This window comes from Chiloscyllium plagiosum, unplaced genomic scaffold (genome assembly GCF_037043375.1).
Source record: "Chiloscyllium plagiosum isolate Xiang-an unplaced genomic scaffold, Cpla_swu_hap1 HiC_scaffold_18, whole genome shotgun sequence".
NCBI lineage: Eukaryota > Metazoa > Chordata > Chondrichthyes > Orectolobiformes > Hemiscylliidae > Chiloscyllium > Chiloscyllium plagiosum.
In genome coordinates, this window is record NW_028270156.1 from 35,113,955 (window position 1) to 35,136,969 (window position 23,015).

Consider the following 23,015-nt stretch of genomic DNA (forward strand, 5'->3'; position numbering starts at 1 on the left):
ATGCACTACAGAATTTCACCATAGCTCCTTTGACAGTACCTTCCAAACGCATCACTACTTTCATCTAGAAGATCAAGGCAGCAGATACATGGGTACAACACCACCTGCAGTTTCTTCTACTTGCTACTTACCATCCAGATTTGGAAATGTACCATCGTTTCTTCACTGTCACTGGGTCAAAATTGTGGACTACTCTCTGCCTAATGGCATTATGGGTCCACCCACACTAAATGGACCACAGTTCTTCAAGAAGACAGCCAACTGCTACCATCTTGAAGCAACTAGAGATGGGAAATAATCTGTGGGTCAGCTTTTAATTTAAAGCAAACTGGAATTGTGAACTTTTGAGTTTGTTTAACAAAGGAAAAAAACACGAGTGATTCAGAATTTGGTTTTATTTATTCCATAATGCTGGCAATTATGATTCTAATGTGCATAATACAAAACGTTGGCTGTAATGTGGTAATGGTCACAATGTTGACCTGAAGGTCATCTCAGTTGGAATAGTGCACTTAGAAGAGGAGATAGGAGACAATGGCCAAAATACAAGACCAAAGGGTTCTCGGAAAATCCGGCAATCTGAATATAAATTATTTCTACCACTTCAGCAGTCAGGAGATCAATGGCAGTCCATTGTTGCTTGTCCTATTTTCTATTATACCTAACCACAATTGAGACCATTCTAAATTAAATTATTGTAGATGTTGGAAATCTGAGACAAACCAAAGATATTAAACACTCATGTGGGCAGCAACAGGACAGAGAGAAATAAAGTTAACATGTCCAATTTTGTGCTGTGAAAGTGTCTGGGCTTTGGATCATTTGAAATCTTCCTCCAAGGTTCACTGTGATGATCTATTAACAGAATCCAATCAAACTGGAAATTATCTGTATTGCCTGAATAGATTTACTTCTGGCCCCTTGTATGTTCCCAGCCATCATTGCTCCACCGTATGTTCAGTTACCTCAATGTTAAACTTTGAAATTCTGGCATGACACCTCTCTTTACCAATGTCTCTATTTAAAGATACTCTCGAGTGCTTATTCTGCTCAAGGCTGTCATTACCCTCATATATTTTTTGTGGTAGGGAGTTATACTTTGTTTTATTTCACTTCGAGAAGCATCTTAGTCCACTTCATTATATCTATACATCATCTTTAATGTTATTTATTGTTTGGTCAGTCCTGTGTGATTACAACACGAACACTACAAATTTACCTAATACAGTTACATTTGGATAACAACATCATCTAAACAATGGGCGACTGCTCCTCAGCTAAACTGACTCTAGCTGGTTTTGTGCATTTTCTTCGCTCACAATAAGATGACAACAATAACTTACATTTATCTGTTGTCTTAAACCTAGTTGAACTTGTCAAGGTACTTCATGATGTGTATGGGTTGGGGTGTGATCTGGAGCAAGGTATCTGGGTGTGATACCTTGGGAGAGAGCCATCTGTGAAACCATATACCAGTGAGGAGTTTGGTATTTCCAGGAGAAACAATGGCTTAGAAAGACAATTGCATAAAGAATTAAAGAATGCTGCTCTTCCACAACACTTAAAAATAACAAAAATATTCCCTTTAAAAATAGTGGACCTCTTAAATGTAAGTAATAAAATCCATTTGAGCATGCTGTTATACTATATCATCCTGTATTACTGTTGTTATGAATTTCAAATGGCCACAAAACCTGGCTTATACTTACTTACTTTCGCTTTGTTTTGATGACCATCTCATTTGACAAACTACCAACAATTAATGAAACAAACTTTGCTTCAGATTTATTTCTATCTTGGTATTTTTTGCTTTTAAATCTTTTGCCCCTCCCTGCCTACTTATATTCATTCCTCTGTTTTTAATTCCTTTGCTGTTGCGACAAATAGCACACCACTATGACACTTCAATTAAAGCTTCATTAAACAGATCAAAATGAAGGAGACAATTCCTAAGTGATGATTAGAGTGTGTTGAAAAAGCACAGCCGGTCAGGCAGCATCCAAGGAGCAGGAAAATCGACGTTTTGGGCAAAAGCACTTCGATTTTCCTGCTCCTCGGATGCTGCCTGACCTGCTGTGCTTTTCCAGCACCACTCTAACCTTGACTCAAATCTCCAGCATCTGCGGTACCCACCTCCGCCTAATTCCTAGGTGATGTTGAATGAAAGATGTAGGCAATAAATTTTCAAATAAATTTCTTGACTTCAAGAACAATAATAAAATTCAACATCAAACACACACAAACACAGGTAATAAGTTAAAAAGAAGGCAGGATGTATAGTACAAACATGAAAATAAAGCAGATACTGTTTCCAGTTCTTAGAGTCTTTGAATTGTGAGATTAAAACCTGAGTCTGAGTTAGTTTCGCTGTTGCCTTGACAATAGTAAAATTTATGCTGGAGCTTTTGGTGAATGGCTACATTCCCAAGTTGATTCCTTGCTGAGCACTTCTTTTGAAACATGATAAGACACATAAAGAGGTACAGAGCAAGTCTTCTAGACTGAGTTGTTATGAATCCATTCTACCATCTCTCTCTGCTCTGCTAAGCAAGCTACTGAAACATTGCTCATTTGTATATTCCCAAGCTGAATGTTCTGCAGGCAACCTTTCATCTCCTAACATGTGAACTCATCATCACGCAAGTGTGAATTAAACCAGAAATGCAAATTTAATAACTGACTTCGTTGTTTGGTTTCTTCACGCACCAAAATTATCATTTCATCCAACCGATACAGTGTCTTACATATGAGTTTTCTGGACTGACCTTAATCTGTGGTCAGATGATCCCAGCAGCTGTAATGTAGAGACTACATTATCTTAAAATTCAAAGTGGAAACCTCACCTGATTCCAATACAAATGTGAAATGCATGGCAATGTGAAGACACAATGTGGGGAAAATAATACCTTCAGCTTGTACAGAATTAGCAGATATGTGGGAACACCATCATCTGCAAGTTCCTCATCAAGCCACACACCATCCTGACTTGGAAATATGTTGTCATTCGTTCATTGTTGCTGGGTCAAACTCCTAACAGCATTGTGGGTCTACCTACAGCACATGGAGTCGAGAGTGTAGTGCTGGAAAAGCACAGCAGGTCAGGCAGCATCTGAAGAGCAGGAGAATCGACGTTTTGGGCGTGAACCCTTCATCAGGAATATGGACTACAGGAATACAGCACATGGACTCGAGTAGTTCAAGAAGGCAGCTCTATATCTATTTGAATACTCTTTGTAGTTTCTTTAAAATTTGGATATGTTTTTTGCATACATTTCAATATCTTATTGTCATTAACTTCGAGATATTCAAACATCTTATTCATAGAATGAGATGCTCACAGGAGCTACAATTAAGTGCAACTTTATTAAAAACAGCACGTAACAAATCCACAACAGACAGCTCAGAGCTAAGCTCTGCAGCTCTTCCACATCTAGTTGAGAACAGTAGTAGACAACCATTTACCTAACAGGAGGAGGAACATGTCCATTCTCGATTGCACTGTAACACAGTAAGGGAAGTGAAGTGAAGTGTAAAGACAAGATTTAAAAGCATCTTCAGGCAAAGGAGCTGAGTGGATGATCCTTCTTAGCATCCTTCCAAGATCTCATCATTCCAGATATCAGTCCACTCCAAATGATATTAGGAATTACTGTGTGTACTAGACATGATTAAAGTTCTGGGTCCTGATAACATCCCGGCTGTATTGTTGAATAACTCCACTCCAAAGCAAGTCACTCTCTGCTACCAACTTTACCAGTCCAGCTCCAATACCTACCCAGACATCACCTATCAAAAACCAACAGGGAATTCAAATCTGGTTAATTTCCACTCCTGTGTTTTAAACAGATTATGCACCTCTGGGCATGGCACTATAATTGAGTGGTTAATCCTGGACTGAGGTGCGTTCAGCTCTGATCGGAGCTACTTGGAGTGTTGTGTCCAGTGCTGGTCACTGAGGAACAACACATTCAAACACTGGAGGTGAGCGTGTTGGAGGGTGGATTGTGGTTAGAATCTCTCTGGATAGCTGGATTTAAATAGGTTGCACAACATCCTTCATTATAAATAAACTTATGTAAAAGACAAGAAAATACAGATAATCCCTTACTTGTGGCCTCAGCTCCTCCCAGAGGCAGTAGCCCTCCACCCTTCAGAATCTCTGTTGGATCAGTGGTATCTTTGCCTTTGGAATTGCAGCCCCATCCTTTTGGAACCATCTCTCCACGTCTTTGCTGCACTTCTATCTAAAACCATGGAAATTACATAGCTCATAAACAAACTCTTGCAGATTGTCGTCACCAGAACAACAGCAATTTGCATTTATATAGCATATGGCACTTTGTGGGGAGTGTGATCAAATAACATTTTTCATCAAAGCACAGAAAAGAATATTCAGGCAGATAACCTAAAACAAAGTTAATGGTCAAGATTTTAGAAAACATGTTGCGGGAGGTGACGGAGACAGAGGGGCTGGCACAGCTAAGGGTATGGACACATGCAATGGGTACATCTTTTTCCATCTGTTCAGAGATGGGAGTAAGGTGGGACTTGAACTTGGGTCCCCTGGCTCAGAGATAGAGACATTACTACTACACTGAGCCATAAAAGTAAAGGCACCGTAGTCTTACCAGGCCATAGGGCTGCTCTCTCATTAAAGAGAGAGAGGGAGATGACTGGTAGTGGTTTAACCTGAGGGTCACCATGCCTCAGGCATGTGGAGACGTTGAGAAGGAGAATCCTTCATGACAACCTTGTCTGGTGTGGGAACTGAACCCAAACTGGTGGCATCACTCTTTAAACTGGCCATTCAACCATGGGTACTATAATTAAAATCAGGGATGTTCAAGAGGCTAGACTTAAATTGGTCCTGGTATGTTGTGAAGCTGGAGAAGATTACAGAGATAGGGAGGATGAGATGATATAAGCACTTAACAACAAGGGATGAGAATTTCTTTTTGCCTAGCTTTGCCAGAGCAGGACTTACTGTAAATCAGCAGCCACACTGGTAATGGGTGAAAAGGGCTTGTTTTGAGTTAGGATACAGGCAGCAGAGTTTCTAAGCATGCTATTTCTCTGGATGATGGAAGTGCATCCAGAAGTACAGTTAATTGATCGAGATTGGAGGCGTCAAAGGCACGGATGAGGCAATGTGCAGTTAATCTATATGACTAGAATGTAAGGAACGAAACTTTGATATACCTTTCCTAGGGCCACCGCTGATGTAGCCATGTCCAGCACAAAGCTGTCACCATTCAGGGCTGGAGCAGCAACACTAATAGGATTGGTGCCCAGAGTGCACTGGAAAAAAGTAAATAATAGTTATAAGGTATGATTTTAAAGTGAGTGTAGGAACAAAAGATCTGCAGATGATTCTACACAAACCTTTGGAGGTAGTGGAGAAAGTAGAGAAAGCTGGTTTTAACAAAAGGTGAACAGGATCTTGGGTTTTATTAATCCATCCATAGAGAACAAAAACAAGCAGTTAGGGTAAATGTGTTGCGCTCCACTGGAATATTATGTTCAGTTCTTAGCATTGGCCTCCAGGAAGAACGTCAAAGGAGGTGCAGAGGAAATTTATTAGAATAGAACCAGGGATGAGGGACTTCAGATAAATGAAGAGAAGAGAAGCTGGGAAAGTTTGCCTTAGTGCAGGGAGGTTCTGGACTGATTTGAACAAGGCATTGAAAACCATAAAGAGTTTTGACAGAGTAAGGAGAAACTAAAGGACTCAGATTTAAGGTAATTGGCAAATGGAGAGCGTGAGAGAAATGTTTTCTCAAGCAGTTCAGTTTTATTTGAAATGTTCTGTGAGAAACAATAGAATCAGATTAAATAATAACTTTAATCAGAATTAAATAAATACACCATGTGAGATAGGAAACATATGCAGAATATGGGAAAACACCACAGGGTGATACTGATTAGAAAATAACTGGGACAGGCACAATTGGCCAAATGCCCACACTTGAATTGTAAATTTCCAGGAAAAGAAGGGTTTGGAGGGATATGGGCCGGGTGCTGGCAAGTGGGAGTAGATTGGGTTGGGATATCTGTTCGGCATGGACGAGTTGGACCGAAGGGTCTGTTTCTGTGCTATAATCTCTATGACTCTATGATCAGTATCTGACCAGTGCAGAAATGATTAGAATACACTGCATCAACTAAATGTCCAGATGTGTGTTATCCTCTCCTGCAGGTACTGACCCTCCTACACTAGGTAAAACCTCTCAGAACCAACTTCTGCCCAAAGGCCGCTGTCAAGGGTAAATGAATGCCAACACGGAAATACCTTGAGGTCATCTTAAAATCTTTACACAAGGATTTGTGCTATTAGGACCACTAGATATTCCTTGGCATGTGAGACCTTGGCTGGTGCATGGGTTTACTAACCTAGGGGTAACTAATTCCTATTCCTACCACTGAGACTGATCAAATCTACACAGTGAGATTCATAGCTGGGACATTCCTGCTCTCCATGATCAATGTTCATGTGGCTTAGAGTTATTGGGATTTGAAGCAGCTGCCCCAGAACTTGCAAATTACAAACTAACAAAATTTGCTAAATCTCGTAGGCTGGCACCAAATATAATAACCTTGGAAGTAGCAGATTGTTGTGAAAATCCCAAATGGTCCATTGATGCTTTTCAAGGAAAGAATCTACCACATCCACCAGGCTGATGTTACAGGACTGATTGTTAATGCCGCCTAGAATGTCTGAGCAGGCCTCTCATAGCCAATAAAAACAATTCATCCAGTGTCCCAACCCCAATACCATAAAAAGACTGGCAAATTCTTTCACATGTAGATGTAGCAGGCTGGTTATAACATTAAAGCTACCCATTAAACAATTCTCTGTGACTAAAGCTTTACCTTGGTTGCTCTGGTTGGCACTACCACTGGAGAGGTATTAGTGCAAGTCATTCCCTGTTGAAAGTAAATGCAAAGACTGTAAAGAACTGTGAGCCCAATGAGTGATGTTCCAATTCATTCTGTGGTGGACAAGTTACTCTACTTACAATTAAACCATGTTTTAGTGCTTGCATAGAATAAAATCCTGCAATGCCGTAGTGATTAGATCCTGCAATGACAATGAGAGACAGTAAATCAAAGCATACTAATAAGAGATGTTCTCAAATCTCCAGGCCAACACAATAAAAGGTAGTTATCAGGAAGTTAGTGTTTAATGCTGATCAGAGATCAGTGCCAATCTGCTCATAAATCATTTGAAGTGGAGAAAATGTATCACTGATGAGATATAACTAGATATCTGTTCATGTGATAAAATCCCGACAGTGTGGAAGCAGGCCATTTGACCCACTGAGTCCACACCGACCCTCCAAACAGCAACCCCACCCTCATAACCTTTCATTTCCCATGGCTAACTTGCACATCCCTAGATACTATGGGGCAATTTAGTATGGCCAGTCCACCCAAACTGCACATCTTTGGAATGTGGGGGGAAACCAAAGCACTCAGAAGAAACCCACAGGGAGAACATACAAAATCCACACAGGCAGCCACCCGAGGGTGGAATCAAACCCAGATCCCTGGCACTGTGAAGCAGTAGGGCTAACCACTAAGCCACTGTGCCTGATGGTGATTAAAGAATAAATATCTATCGAAGGACACTGGGAAGAAATCTTTTGCTCTCTGGTGTTCTTTCTTGGCCACAAAAGAGGGCACTGGGGGCTTCAGTTTAAAGTCTCATCCAAAATACTGTATCTCTGACAATGCTACTTCCCTCAGTACTGACCTAACAAAGTGAGGGGCTCCCGCAGTACTGACCCTATGGAAGCCTGGCACTCCTTCAGAACTGAGTATCCAACAATACAACAACCTTTAGGACCGAACATCCAACAATGAAATGTCGCTTACTGAACCTGTAATACAATGCTTCCCAAACATTTTTTCACTATGATCCCATTTTGAGGCTTGTAAGTTTTTCTGTAATAATAGTTCCTCAGTAAGCTGTAGGAGTAGAGAAGATCTATTCGAGCATGGGAGTCGTGGAAGGGCAACCATTGCTGCCTCAGTGCTCACAGGGTCAAAATTTCAGCTTCAACCCTCCACAAGCTCAACAGGGCAGCACTCCTTTAGTACCAAACATCAATAGTACAGCGCTCCCTCAGTAATGCCACTCCAACAATGCTGCAATCTTTTATTGCTATCTCTCTAATAGTTCTATGCTCCTTTAGTATGGCACCACTGATAGCACAACACTCCCTCAGCATTGTCCCTCTGACAGTGCAGCATCTCTCGGTACTGATCTGACAATCATGCAGCTCTCGCAAAGAATGCCAGTAGTGCAGAGCTGCCTTAGTTCTATTCCTCTGCAAGCATAGGAATGCCTCAGTGCTGACCCCCTGACAAAGCAGCACACATTCAGTACTAACCCTCTGTCACTGCAGCACTCCCTGTCAACAATGCAATGTTCTTCATACTGGCTCACTGATAGTACAGCACTTTCCCAGTACCACACCAGGAGTTCTAGTTTCGATTGTATACTTTTATCTGTGGAGTGAGGCTCAAAACTAGCCCTTGAATCTGAATGCAGATTGGCACCAGAGTAGTTTCAGCTAACATTCAAATACCCAGATAGCTTGTCCTCACCTCGTTCTTGGTTCTTTTGCAAATTGTCTTACACCTGTCACCTGCAGTCAATGAATCTCTGCTATAGGAAACAGTTACTACTTATTTACTCTATCAAAACCCATCATGATTTTGAACATTTCTACTGAATCTTCCTTAATGTTTTCTGCCCTAGAGGGATTAACCCCAGTTTCCCTGTCCTGTACACAGAACTGAAGCACCTAATTCATGAAACCGGCGGCTCACAGCACCAGGGGCCCAGGTTTGATTCCAGCCTTGGGCGACTATCTGTGTGGAGTTTGCACATTCTCCCCGTGTCTGCGTGGGTTTCTCCGGGAGCTCTGGTGTCCTCCCACAATCCAAAGATGCGCAGGTCAGGTGTGTTGGCCATGATAAATTGCCCATAGTGCTAGGTGCATTAGTCAGAGGGAAAATGGGTCTGGGTGGGTTACTCTTCGGAGGGTTGGTATGGACTTGTTGGGCCGAAGGGCCTGTTTCCATACTGTAGGGAATCGAATCTAATTGAATCTAAATCTCCTTTGCAGCTTTTTCATAGTATTGACATCCTTCCTGAAGTATTGTTATATAATCAGTCATAGTGATATAAACACGGAAATAGATCCTTCCGTCAAACTTGTCCATGCTAATCAGATATCCTCTATAAATCTTGTCCCATTTGTCAGCATCTGGCCCACATCCCTCTAAACCTTTCCTATTCATATACCCATCCAGATGCCTTTAAAATGTTGTAATTGTACCAGCGTCCATCACTTTCTCTGGCAGCTCATTCCATATATGCAAAACCTTCTGTGTGAAAAAGTTGCCACTCAGGTCCATTTTCCCCTCTCACCTTAAACCTATGCCCTCTAGTTCTACACTCCCCAACCCCTGGGAAAAGACCTTTTCTATTTATCCTATCCATGCCCTGCATGATTTTATAAACCTCTATAAGGTCACTCCTCAGCCTCCAATGCTCCAGGGAAAACAGCCCCAGCCTATTCAGCCTCTCCCTATATCTCAAACCCTCCAACTCTGGAAAATCCCTGTAAATCTTTTCTGAACCCTTTCAGGTTTCACAACATCCTTCCTATAGAAGGGAGACTAGAATTCTCTGCAATACTTCAAAAGTGGCTGGAACAATATCCTGTACAGCTGCAACATGGCCTCCCAGCTCAATGCACTGACCAATAAAGGAAAGCATACCAAACGCCTTCTTCATTATCCTATCTAGCTGCGACTTCAAGGAACTATGAACCTGTACTCCAAGGTCTCTTTGTTCAGCATCATTCCCCAGAACCTTACCATTACTTCTATAGATCCTGCTCTGATTTGCTTTTCCAAAATGCAGCACCTCACATTTATCTAAACTAAGTTCCATCTGCCATTCCTCTGTCCATTGGCCCATCTGATCAAGATCCCGTTGAACTCCAAGGGGAGAACTCCTTTACTGACAACTAGACCTCCAATTTTAGTGTCATCTGAAAACATACTAACAATGCCTCCTATGTTTACATCCAAATCATTTATAAAAATGACAAAAAGCAGTGGAACCAACAGCCTCCAGTCTGAAAAGAAGCCCTCTTGTTCCCAGAATTGAACACAAAATTCCAGTCGAAATCTGACCTAGTGTCTTTTAACAGTTTACAGCAGCTTCCTGGTTTTATGCTCTTGGCCCCAGGATAATATAAATGAAAATTATGTTGTTTAAATGTTTTTATTTGTTCCTTTTTAATTCACAAATTGGACATGGGCATTGTTGGCTGGGCCAGCATTTATAGCTCGTCTCTAGTTGGCCTTGAGAAAGTGATAATGAGCTGCCTTCTTGAACCGCTGTAGTCCATATGGTGCAGGTAGACTCATATAGTGCTCTTAGGAAATTCCAGTAATATATTCCCAAGTCAGGATGATGAGTGGCTTGGAGGGGAGCTTGCTGGTGGTGTTCCCCTGTGTCTGCTGCCCTTGTCCTGATGGTTGATGGCATGTGTAGTGTCTTGTAATGAGGTCAGCCAGGTGGATCTCATAGAATGAGTTCCCTGATTTGGGTTGTTAATCTAGTCCAATCAGAGAGCCCTGGCTGACAGATAAGGAGTGTCAGACATTCTGTTCACACTGAAAGCTGATGGAGGAAGCTGGGTCAGTGTCAGTGGACTCTCCACATGTAAATAAAGGATAACTTGTTGATGGGATACCAGCCTCTGTGGAGTTATTTCAGTATTCGTCATAGATTTAGAAGGTGCTGTCTAAGGCTCTTTGGTGAATTTCTGCAGTGCATCTTGTAGATAGCGCACACCACTGCTACCAAGAGTCAGTGATGGAAGGAGTGGATGCTTGTGGATGTAGTGCTAATCAAGAGGCTGCTTTTCCCTGGACGGTGTCAAGCTTCTTAAGTTTTGTAGGAATTGTAGTTGTCCAGACAGTTATTCCATGACATTTCCCACTTGGTTCCCGGTAGGTGATGAACAGGTTTTGGGGAGTCAGGAGGTGAGTCACTTGCTGCAGTATTCCAAGCCTCTGCCCTGCTCTTGCAGCTCCTGTAATTATATGACTAGTCCAATTTTGTTTCTGGTCAATGATAACCCCCAGGATATTGATAGTGGGGGAATTCAGTGATAGTAACATCATTAAAAGTCAATGTTAGAATTCATTACAAACACTGAATATTTAACACTGATTATTTTTGGAAAGTTCAATTTGAATCTTTCTATATGTAAACAGACATCAAGGATTCTGACTGAAAGAATTGGTTAAGAAACTGCAAACCAATCTAAAAAATATCTCATTAATGAATTCACAATTCCAACTATACGTTATCTTGTGCTCACAGTGCTTATCAACCAGTGGCCCTATCTGCACCTCATATTTCAATTAGGCATGTTTCTGGAGCTTGGCAATTTTACACAAGTTTGTTACCTTTACTTTGTTGGTTTCAGTTTATTTTTCTTTCAGTTGGCAGCACATTTGTTCTAGGCATATAATTTGTTTGTTTGTTCCCATTGGCCCTGGAGGATTATACTTTTTGTCATTAAATCTTTCCTGTCTTTGACCTTATCAGAGATTGCTGATCCTGGATAGTGTTGAGCTTCTTGACTGTTGTTGGAGCTGCCATCATCCCCAGGCAAGTGTGGAGTATTCAATCACATGTCTGACTTGACTTGTGAACAACCTTCGGAGAACCAAGAGATACTGGAGAATTCCTGGCCTCAGACTCCCAGGTTGTTGACTGATGGATAGGATTCACGAATGGTAATACCACTTGTAAATGCCAAGAGAAAGATGGCTTAATCCTCTCCTTATGTTTGTTCATGGGACGTGGGCTTTGCTCAGTAGGTCAGCATTTATTGCCCATCTTTAATTGCTCAAAGGGTATTAAGTGTCAATCATGTCGTTGGTTCTTATTAGTAATAATTATTGGTGGCAATGCTCCTTGCCTGGCACTATATGATGTGAATGTTACTTGCTACTTATCAAACCAAGCCTGAATATTGTTTAGAATTTGCTGCATGGTGGCACAGACTGGTTCTTTGAGATGTGTGGGTGAGATGTGCAGTCTTGTAAAGCAAATTCAACTTAAAGGGACAGTCCACAAATGGAAACTGGAGATATTCAGGATGGGCAATGGACAAAGAGCGAGGCAGTAGTGAACTTTAATAATGTTTTTAAAAAAAGAGAATTGCAGAGGATGGAGATCTGAAAAGAAAAACAGAAATCGCTAGTGAAACTCGTAGGTCTGGCAGCAATTATTGAACAGTTCTGATGAAGACTTGAAATGTTAACTTTCTTTTTCCCCGATAGACGCTGCCTTACTTGCTGATGTCTCGTCAGCAATTTCTGGTTTTGTTTCAATCATGCTTTGTTGAAATTACTACTGTACAGTCAGCAGCAAGATATTCCCCAACAATAGGAGGAAGAGGTCTATTGGAATGGTCAAAAAGGTGTGGTTGGTGGTCATGAGGGTATGGGTGGAGGCAGCAGAAAAGGTGAGCAACAAGACCCTTGTGATTGGATGATAGATGAAATTTAGGAAGTGTTTTAATAGCCTAACGAGATCAGGAAAAGTGTCAACATCTTCACCTTGTACTGCAAGTCTTGCCCCTTCTCTCTGCACTTGGTAAGTGTCCCCTATCACATCAGCACCTCAAACCCCCACTGTTCAAATTTCAGCAACACCAATCTTCACATTCTATACTTTCAAGAAATCCATTTGTCCAACCACTAGAGTCACTCATCTCAACTCATATGCACTATATTAATCACTTACAAAGATACCCACACAGACTATCCTGTAGCCATTAGGTAAAGGCCTAACCTCCAACCATAACTGAGTTCTATTTATTTAACTCTTGTTGGTGAAACAAGTGCAAAGTACAAGGGAGAGGGAAACGACTGGCTTGGATGACACAGATAATTTGAATTACTGATGCAGTGCATGAAGCCCTACAGATAAATGCATATCCACGTTCCTCTCTGTCAGAAATTGAGAGATAGGGAGCTCAGAGATAGCTGGTGACAAAATTACAAATAAAATCAAGCATTCCAGATGCTGGAAATCCAAAACGAATATAGAAATTGCTTGAGAAACTCAGCAGGTCTGGCAACATCTGTGGAAAGAAAGCAGAATCAATGTTTCACGTCCACTGACCCTTCATCAGAACTGGTTTTTCCAGCAATTTCTGTTTTGTGACAGAATTGCAAACATCTTCAGCACCCACATCCTGACTTTATTTCAACAATCAATAAACTATGAGCACAGTGAATTTGGTGATTGTCAAGAATGTGACTTTTCCACAACTAAATTACACCATTTTCTTTTGCATTCCAGAGTCTTCAAATGTACAGCATTGTCACAGGAAATCCATGAAAATGATTCATCACCGGACTGAGGGTGCAGTGCACAGCTATAAATCAGTGTAAATACTCCCACTTCTCCAGGTGGAGAAGTCCGATTGTCACATGGTGCATTACACCACACAACCACACAAGTGAACATGAATAGACAGTGGTGGCAGGGAGACTCTGTACTGGGGTTCTCCAATCCGTTCCAAGCTCTATTTAGCTGTACAAAGATACTGAAATCTAAGGGGCATCATTAAGAAGGAAATGCTGGTAGTCCATTTGCAAATTAGCCAAGTACTAACAACACTCCACAGTAACGGAGAGGTTGAAGGTGTTCAATTACCAAGGGATTAGTGTTCTAGATTATTGTGAAACTGTCCACTTTGTCCTCCTCCATGGAGTTCCAAGCATGACTCTGAAATGAGTTCATTCCTGCCATGGCCATAGTCTTGCAGACTTCGGACGGCAACTGGTCTTTTTTTTTTCCCTGTTCATTTTTTTTCTTTTTTTTGTTTTTTCTTTTTGTTTTAACCCCCACACTACCGCCTAACTGCGGAAGTGCTTATTTTGTTCCCCAGCACCCATGGTGTGTGTGTGCAGGTGTGAGACACAGTGAGAGACACAAGGTGTACGAATCTTTATTCAAGTTCCACCACCAGGAAGATAGGAAAACACCCGAGTGGCCAGTGACAAGCTGTGCCCTTCACAAAAAAGGGCAATGCTGTGTGATCAAACAGTGAAGGGGAGGGCAGGGACTAAATCAAAATAGAGTTGGAGGGGGAAATAATACACTCCACTCCCTGCGGCACCCACCTCTCCCTGAACAACTCCAGGGTGTTGGTGGACACCGCGTGCTCCTTCTCCAAGGACACCCGGGCTCTAAAGTAACCGCGGAAGAGGGGCAGGCAGTCGGCCCTAACAACCCCCTCCACGGCCCGCTGCCTGGACCTGTTTATGGCCAGTTTGGCCAGGCCCAGGAGCAGACCCACGAGGAGGTCTTCAGACTTGCCCTCCCTCCTCCGTACCGGGTGCCTGAAGATCAGGAGGGTGGGACTGAATTGCAACCAAAAGCAGAGGAGGAGGTTTTTGAGAAAATCAAAAAGGGAGTGCAAACGCCCACACCCAATGTACACATGGTCCATGGACTCCACAGCGCCACAGAACAAGCAGTTGGGCTGGGAGTCCGTTAACCACCGCAATCTGCGGTTGCAGGGGACCGCTGCATGCAGCACCTCCATCCCAGATCCCTGAGAGAAAGGGGGAGGACCCCCGCGTAGACAGCCCTCCATTGGGGATCCCCACCGCCCGGTGGCAAATGGGCAGGCCAAGGCATGTCCGGACGGTGGATGAGGGAGAAGAAGTGGACGGTGTGCAGCAGCAGTCTATACAGGGCCCGCCTTTTACCCCCTGAAAGGGAACAAAATTAAAATTCCGGAGGCGGCTCAGGTTGTGGGGCACAGGCTCCCGCGGGAAGTACGGGACCTTGGGGCCAATGTGAAATTCTGTCCGGGCTGGGGTGAGTGCGGACGGGATCCCACCGCACACCTGAGTGTCCTCCAACTGGTGCACTACGTCGGGTCCGAGCACCGCCGTTTTAAGGCGTCGGATGGCGGTGGCCACATACCGGACGTCTACTGCTGCCCTGCTTGCTATGTCCTGCAGCAGCATCCAGCCCAGGCCTCTGCCACCCAGCACGTCCCCGATCCTGGTCACCCTCGCCACCACGGCCCTCCTCTTCGACAGCCACTCGAACCCGCGAGTACGGAGGTGCGGATTCCTGAGCAACGGCTCCCTGACGACAGCTGCTACTCCTGCTGGAGGGTAGGCGCAGCGCGATTCGACCATGTTCCAAACAGTGATCAGGTCCTGGTAAAAGACAGGCAGCGTCTTGAGGGCAACCTCCAAACCGTCACGGTCGACGAACAGGAGCTGCGTGTCATAGTTGAGGTTACGCACCTGGCGGAAAAAGTACATTGCCAGGGCGCACCACCTAGGAGGAGGGCTCGATGTAAAGGTATCGCTGCAAGGTCTGAAGGCGGAACGTCACGATCTGGGTGCGGACGCACACCAGCGACTGACTGCCCTCCTCAATAGGGAGACTCAGAACCTGTGCAGCGATCCAGTGAATCTTTTTGTCCCAGAAGAAGTCGACCAACGTTCTCTGGATGTCAGCGACAAAGCCAGGAGGAGGGACCAAAGTGACCAGCCGGTACCACAGCATGGGGCCACCAGCTAGTTTATGACCAGCACTCGGCTCCTGTAAGATAGCACTCGGAGCAGTCCTGTCTAGCGGCCCAGGCGAGCTGAGACTTTGGCCTCCAGCTCCTGCCAGTTAGCTGGCCAGGATTCCTCAGCCGGGCTGAGGTAGACCCCCAGGTAGAGGAGATGGGTGGTACTCCAGCTGAACCCCTGTAACTCCTCCGGCAGAGAGTCCACCGCCACGGACCGACCAGTAGTCCGGAACATTTGGCCCAGTTGATCCTGGCGGAAGACGCTGCCGAGTACACGGCCGGCAACTGGTCTTAAACAGGCTGGCAGATATCTTATTTGTACTCTACCGTGAAAAACTAATCTGCATTAATTTAGTATATGGCAGAGCAGAAAGAATATGGCCCAGATTTAGGATAGTGATGATGAGGGAAAGAAGACTTGCAAGTGGATAATCCATTTCTCTCATCAATCCCTTGAGAGAGTTCTGAACTTGTTGCTACATTTCTTGATAACTGTGGGTGCCCCTGCTCAGGCACAGCATTCTTTAGCAGTGCTATCACAATCTCCAAGACAGTGATTAACAGCCCACCAAAACATCTAAGAAGCCAGAGTACGCTATTGAGCAGCTAATGTCTACCTCTGCTGAAGCCACATGGGACACACTAGATAGAAACATTAGGAAATACAAGTTCAAGACATTGTAATTCACTAAGGATGTATAAATGACTGACAATCTTTGTTCTTCCATTTCCTTTATTTATGATGCCACACAAAATCAACACCATATTCATGTCTTGGTCAGTATCCCATCTCAAGTTCTCACTTACTTTTTCATATTTCATAATCAATGGCATTAATGGGACATGCTCAGCAGTGGATGTGTAGTTGAAGCACTGTTTTATACAAAGGGCTGAAAGGTGACAGGTTGGTACTGATGGTGGGAGCAACCACAGCATTACATTTATTATGTGTCACACTACTGAACTGTGACAATATTAGGAATCTTGAGAAGCAACATCAGTGGCTGGCCTACTGATGGATGTCCTACCCCTTCTCAATGCTCTCATTGGAAAAGGGAATGATGAGACTTTACATCATTTTCCACCTGCACTTCTCTGCCATTCAATGTTGTGAAGGATGTAGTCTGTCACTATCATTCTGGATTCTGGATTGGATGAGGGTTGATCAGTGCCTTGAGAACTATCTGGTCACCTGAAGCACATTATAATAACTTGCCCAATGTTATGGCTCTTGTGGTACAATGGTAGTTTACCTATCTCAGAGCGAGGAGGCCTGGGTTTAAAGCCCACCTGCCCCAGAGATGTGTCATAACATCTCTGAACGGGATAATCAGAAAATATCTAATTTGCCAAATGACACGCCTGAGGTTAGGCCTGATGTTGGTGGGATTCCTCACATGTTTCATGAGCCAAGTTTGCAAGGAGTGTCTCTTCTACAAATCAAAATTTGCTTTTCTGTCTGGTACAAAAGGCTCTGGGAGGTTGGACTACTGAAAAATGAAGGCTGCAGATCAGTTCCCAGGGCTTCTGGAATAGAACTGTAATGACCTCCTCTTGTATTTGCACAGCTACTGATGTATAAACATTCTGGATGCTGTAGCAGTGCTATGATAACTATGTGAATATAGTTGATGGCATGCTGTACTGGGGCAATTCAACCAGAGTATCTGCTCATTCTGGCCATTGTCATCAGTAAGGACATTTGCATAATTATTAGCCCAGGAAAACAATCTTTTGATCAACCTTATTTGTGACCCATCCACTAGGAAATCCTGGATATAAAGCCAGTACCAGGAAAGATCTGGAGGTTGAAAGTGTTGAGAATAGGAGTCACCTTAACATCCACTGGCAAGGCCTGGACTCCTGGTCCAGCTGGGAGTAGGTCTTCCTCTCAGAGGCTGAGAAATCTTCCATCATTGGATATGACAAACTATGGTGACACACAGTGGCACCGTTCTTCCAAGAGCTCAAATAAGCTGACCATCTGTCTACAAATCCTGTGACATACATAATTCCTCCTGTAAGCTCAGGCACTTTCCCTAAGCATCTCTGTCCTGGGCATAGCATATTGTAGCATGTCATCACTGCCATGAATGGTGATAGTCACCTCTTCTAATGTTCTGTTAAACACATCCATCCTGATCATTTTGAAAATCACCAAGGTAGAAATTAACTGTATTGACACAAGCACTTCCTGCTAAACATTTACCAGTGGAAACTGAGAGAGAGAAGCTGCCATAAATGAACTTTTATTCAGATTGGACAATGGAAATTTCAACATCCTGCACACTGATGCCCAGTATGGCTTCTGCCAGGACCACTTAGCTTCTGACCTCATTACAGTCTTGGGTCAAACATGGACAAAACAGCTGAATTTCAGGGGTGAGATGAGAGTTACTGCTTTGACATTAAGGCCACATTTAACAGTGCATGTCATCAAAGAGCCCTAGCAAAGCTGGAGTCGATGTGAATTGGGGAAAAACTGGAGTCATACCTGGCACATGAGAAGACTGTTGTGGTTGTTGGAGGTCACTTATGTCAGCTTCAGGATATCTCTGCAGGAGTTCCTCAGGGTAGTGTCCTAGACCCAATTATCTTCAGTCTTAGTGACTTTTGCTCCATCATAAGGTCAGAAGTGGGGATGTTTCTTGTTGACTGCACAATGTTCAGCACTATTTGCAACTCCTCAGACACTGAAGCGGTCCACATCTAAATGCAACACATCTGGATCATATCCAGGCTTGGGCTGACAAGTGGCAAGTAACATTCATGCCAAACAAATGCCAGTCATTGACCATCTCCAATAAAAAAAACAATCTAAGTACCACCACTTGACACTCAATGGCATTACCATCACTAAGTCCTCCACTATCAATGTCCTGGCGCTTATCATTGACCAGAAATTCAACTGGAATAGCCATATAAATACAGTGGCTACAACAGTATGCCAGAAACTAGGAATCTTGCAGCGAGTAACTCATTCCTGCCTCCCCAAAGCTTGTCCACCATCTGCAAGGCATAAGTGAGGATTGTGATGGAACACTCTCCACTTGCCTGATGAGTGCAACTCCAACAATACTCAAGAAGCTTGACACCCTCCAGGACAAAGCAGCCTACTTGATTGGCACCACATCCATAAAATTCACCACTGACACTCAGCTGCAGCAGTGTGTACCATCTACAAGATGCATTGCAAAAAAATCACGATTACCATCTAGAAGTTCAAGGCAGCAGGTACATGGGAATACCATTCACTACAAATGTCTCTCCATGTCACTCAAGATCCTGTTTTGGAAATATATCGCTGTTGCTTTCAGTGTCGCTGGGGCAAAGTCCTGGAATTTCCTCCTTTACGGCATTGTGGTTCTACCAATAGCATACGAACTGCAGCATATCAAGCAAGCTCATTCTCACCTTCTCAAGGACAACTAGGGATGGACAATAAATGCTGGCCCAGCCACCGAATCTCACATCCCATGAGTGAATAAAAAAAATCCAGCCTTACCGCTATTCACTCTTCTCTTCATTTACCTAGCCAGTTTCCTGAAAGTATGAAACCGCAGGCTGATTAAGTTCAATGTGATGAAGTCAAATTAAATGTAACCTGCATCTCAATAATTACATGTAAATATCCTCCAATATGCAATAATTAAATCCCTAAAGTCAGTGAGTAGGTTTTTAAACTGGGATTTTTAACTAGAATCCAATCAAACTTTGATTAACCCTTGAAATGGGCATGCTAGACACAGGTCTTCTGCCATAAAATGTGGTCTTTTCCAAAAAAATTAACCTACTTTTCTAAATCAACCTGCTTAGAGATGTAATTACACACTGCTGCAGCGGGTGGGACTTGAACCCAGGTTTCTTTGTTTAAGTGTAGGGACACTACTACTGCACAAGAGCTTTCAAACACACATTTTTCATAGCTCCATCCACTCCCAATGCAACTGTTCCATGCTGTTAAAATTCTTTTATGATTTTAAAGTGGAGATTGAGTTACACACAGCTGCCTAATCCACTTCATCCCATCCTAACTACATCAAAAGATGATGTTTATTGCGCTCCAAACTAAATGCTCAGCATCATGTTAAAGTGAATCAATGAAGATGTAAACTGTGTCATTTTATAATGGCTCCTTCACTTTTCTCCCTAACAATGACAATACAAATTTTCCCACCCATGTGCACAGGAGATTGAAGAGTAGATAGAAAGGAAGAAACCAAAAATGTTAAAATTAATCATTATATTTTGATGTTGTGATAATTTCTGATTTGCCAATTCCTTTGAACGAGGACATAATTGTTTCTGATGTCTGGTGTTTTCATATAAAAGCTTTTTAAAATACAATATTACGCATGTTAGGGAAGTGGCTGTGTTCTTGGAAGAGACTGAGCACATTGGATTCAAAAGCTGGGATGTATGCAGTGACTATCTCATTGTCACTGTTACCTCCTATTTTTGGGGCTGAGACAACAATATTCCCAATATCTTGGGAGTATTTTGTTGTTTTCTTTTGGAGGGGGGTTTCCAGTTAGTCTAGCGCTGTGGGTGGGGAGTGTTTGGAAAGCTGTTTCTCAATCCCTCCAGGATTGAGAGAGAAACATCCTAAGGTGAGTCTTTCACTGCCCCCAGTTTTGAATGTTCTTGCTCTTGCATGAATTATGCATCATTCCTTTTCTTTTTTTTAACCCACTTTGCTACCAACTCATGTTAAGCAGTACTGAAATTACTTTGGGGGCTTTGTACTAACTGGCTTTGACACTCAGTTCCTTCAGTTCAAAGAGTAGAGATGGATTAACAGATCACAGAACTAATTCCTACTGGTCCTGATATTTGAACTCACCATAAGCTGTCACCCATCCGATTCCCACATCTTTGGCTTTTTTAATAGCCAGATCCATGCAAAAATTGCCTACCACAGGCCCTATCAGGTTATTGCCATTGACCAATGCTGTAGCCACTGTTGACTTGTCAATTAAAGGTTCTCCATCCTTGGCACAGATTCCAGTCTTCAGGTCTTTCAAATATATATCTGCAATACAGACAGACCGAGTGTGAGGATCATATCCCTAACCCCTACCCTGGCCATTATACTGACACAACCCTTACCTTCACTCTGACATTACTCCAATCATAACCCAACCCATCTCTGACCTCAATCCATCACACAAATTGATAGCGAGAATCATTTCACTGACCCTAACGCTGATCTCAGTGGAAAAACTAACACCAATCCTAAACCTTCCCAATGCTGACCCTGAGAAGTTTTAATAACTGATAATTTCTTTATTGGGAAGTTTAATAAATTGTTTGTGTTGAGGTGTGGGTTCACTGCTGACACTAGAATTGGTACCATAAGCTGAGAGGTCCTGCTTTCTGTATAAATTGAGCGTGGGTGGGGGTTGAAGATCAGAAGAGTAATTCAAAACAGATCCCAAACTTCCACCTGCTCTTTCAGGAAAACACTGGCCCAAGACACAGGAGCAAGTTACCCCAACGTAAGAGTCCCTGCTATCACACAGATCGCTCATTATTCAGAACTCCCATTCTCATACATCATTCCTCCCATATTCTGTTATCCTAGTTCCCTCTCTCTCAGGTCTCCATTCTGATCTCCCAGATTCTCCCATTATCATCTTATAAATCCTGATCCACCCAACATCCTCCTGCTGAGCAGACATCCCTAGGGCTGAATAGCCACCTTTTGTTCCTCTATTCAATAAAACTGCTTTATAGCAAAAAGTAGATTAGATTACATTACAGTGTGGAAACAGGCCCTTCGGCCCAACCAGTCCACACCGACCCGCCGAAGCGCAACCCACCCATACCCCTACATTTACCCCTATACCTAACACTACGGGCAATTTAGTATGGCCAATTCACCTGACCTGCACATCTTTGGACTGTGGGAGGAAACCGGAGTACCCGGAGGAAACCCACGCAGACACGGGGAGAACGTGCAAACTCCACATAGTCTGTCGCCTGAGGCGGGAATTGAACCCGGGTCTCTGGCGCTGTGAGGCAACAATGCTAACCACTGTGCCACCGTGCCGCCCACTATGATACAAGTTGCTGTGATGGGACTTGAACCTAAGACCTTAGAGAATTGCTTGTATCCCTTATGGGGTTTAATCCTATGATATTACCATTGCACCACTTTTCAAAAAAAGTTTGATGTTTCTTTGGAAAGAGCTATTAAACTATTGACATAATAAAAGAGAGTTGTGGGGAGCTGGATTCAGTCCCACTGTTGTTTGACTGCAGATCCACACACCAAGCCTGTTGAGTCCATGGCTGTAATGCCCTCGATAATCTCCCTCTACCAAGACATCAGCCAATGCTGAGCCATGGCTGCTCTGGGCTCCCACTGCTTTCACGCAGCGTTCAATAAACTGATGCACGTCCGAGCGACTCACCAAGTACCTGAAACACATATTACCAATTCAACTTTGATACTGAAATTAAAGCATGAGCAGATTATGACATATTATCTACAAAAATGAACTGATTCAGCTCAGAGGGCAGAGACTGAGGGGCTGAGGAAATGGGGGAACTAAGTGAAAACTGAGAAACAGGGACAAAGGCTGATGGACAGTGATTGAAGGGCAGAGATTTAAGAATTCAAGCTCTGAGGAACAAAGATTAAGAGACTGAGACTGAGGGACAGACACTGAAGAGCTGAACTGAGAACCTGAGGGGAATAATATGAGGGACAGATTTAGGGACTGGGACTAACAGAACAGATTTTAAGGGATTATGTGACAGAGGGCCAGGGCCTGAGAGAGTGAGGGAAGCAGACTGAGGATCCAAGTGCATAGGCGTGCATTTGTATGTTGAGCGCCAACAAAAAAGATTGCACATCCTTCATTAACACAACGTTCAAACAGAAGTAATTAATTCTTTTTTTAACTCTCGTAAATAGAGTTTTTAAAAATATCTCGCAGGAAGTGGTAGAGGTTGAGGGAAGAGGGTCTGGCGAGGTACAGGTTACTGGAGGACTGAGATATTTGGGGATCTCTCTCTCTCTCTACCTGGCCATCCCCCACCCGGTCACCCTCCCGCGGGCTCCCGCCTTCGGGGTGAGCGGGCTTCAGGGTGTCGGGGCCCCGGGTCTGGTGACTGTGGGGATCCGCGGCCGAGTGTCCACAGCGCGGGAGCGCCGCCTTCAACAACCAGGTTATAGCAGAATATATACAATATACACATACAACATATATAAGATATATCACGTGCCCGATAAACACTATGTACATGATTTATAATATATTTTATGTACAAAATGTATACTGCATACACTATATATAAATGTGTGTAATATATATGTCTCTATTGATAATCCACTGCTCCAAAGATGATTCTTAC

General features: G+C 43.3%; 1 protein-coding gene across 2 annotated transcripts in view; it reads right to left on the bottom strand.

The window, feature by feature from the left end:
- Positions 1 to 22,787, bottom strand: part of LOC122557757 (uncharacterized) — a 34,641-nt gene extending 11,854 nt beyond the window's left edge. The window contains exons 1-7 of one of the 2 annotated variants that reach the window (XM_043705720.2): positions 22,685 to 22,787; positions 21,928 to 22,076; positions 20,497 to 20,685; positions 7,017 to 7,078; positions 6,871 to 6,924; positions 5,200 to 5,298; positions 4,109 to 4,244 (exon numbers count right to left, since the gene is read on the bottom strand). In XM_043705720.2, coding sequence (XP_043561655.2) covers positions 4,109 to 4,244; positions 5,200 to 5,298; positions 6,871 to 6,924; positions 7,017 to 7,078; positions 20,497 to 20,685; positions 21,928 to 22,076; positions 22,685 to 22,692 — 697 coding nt within the window. In that variant the 5' untranslated portion in view covers positions 22,693 to 22,787. The remainder of the gene's footprint in view (positions 1 to 4,108; positions 4,245 to 5,199; positions 5,299 to 6,870; positions 6,925 to 7,016; positions 7,079 to 20,496; positions 20,686 to 21,927; positions 22,077 to 22,684) is intronic. The other variant, XM_087996158.1, reaches the window with a different exon arrangement.
- Positions 22,788 to 23,015: the final 228 nt, after the last annotated feature.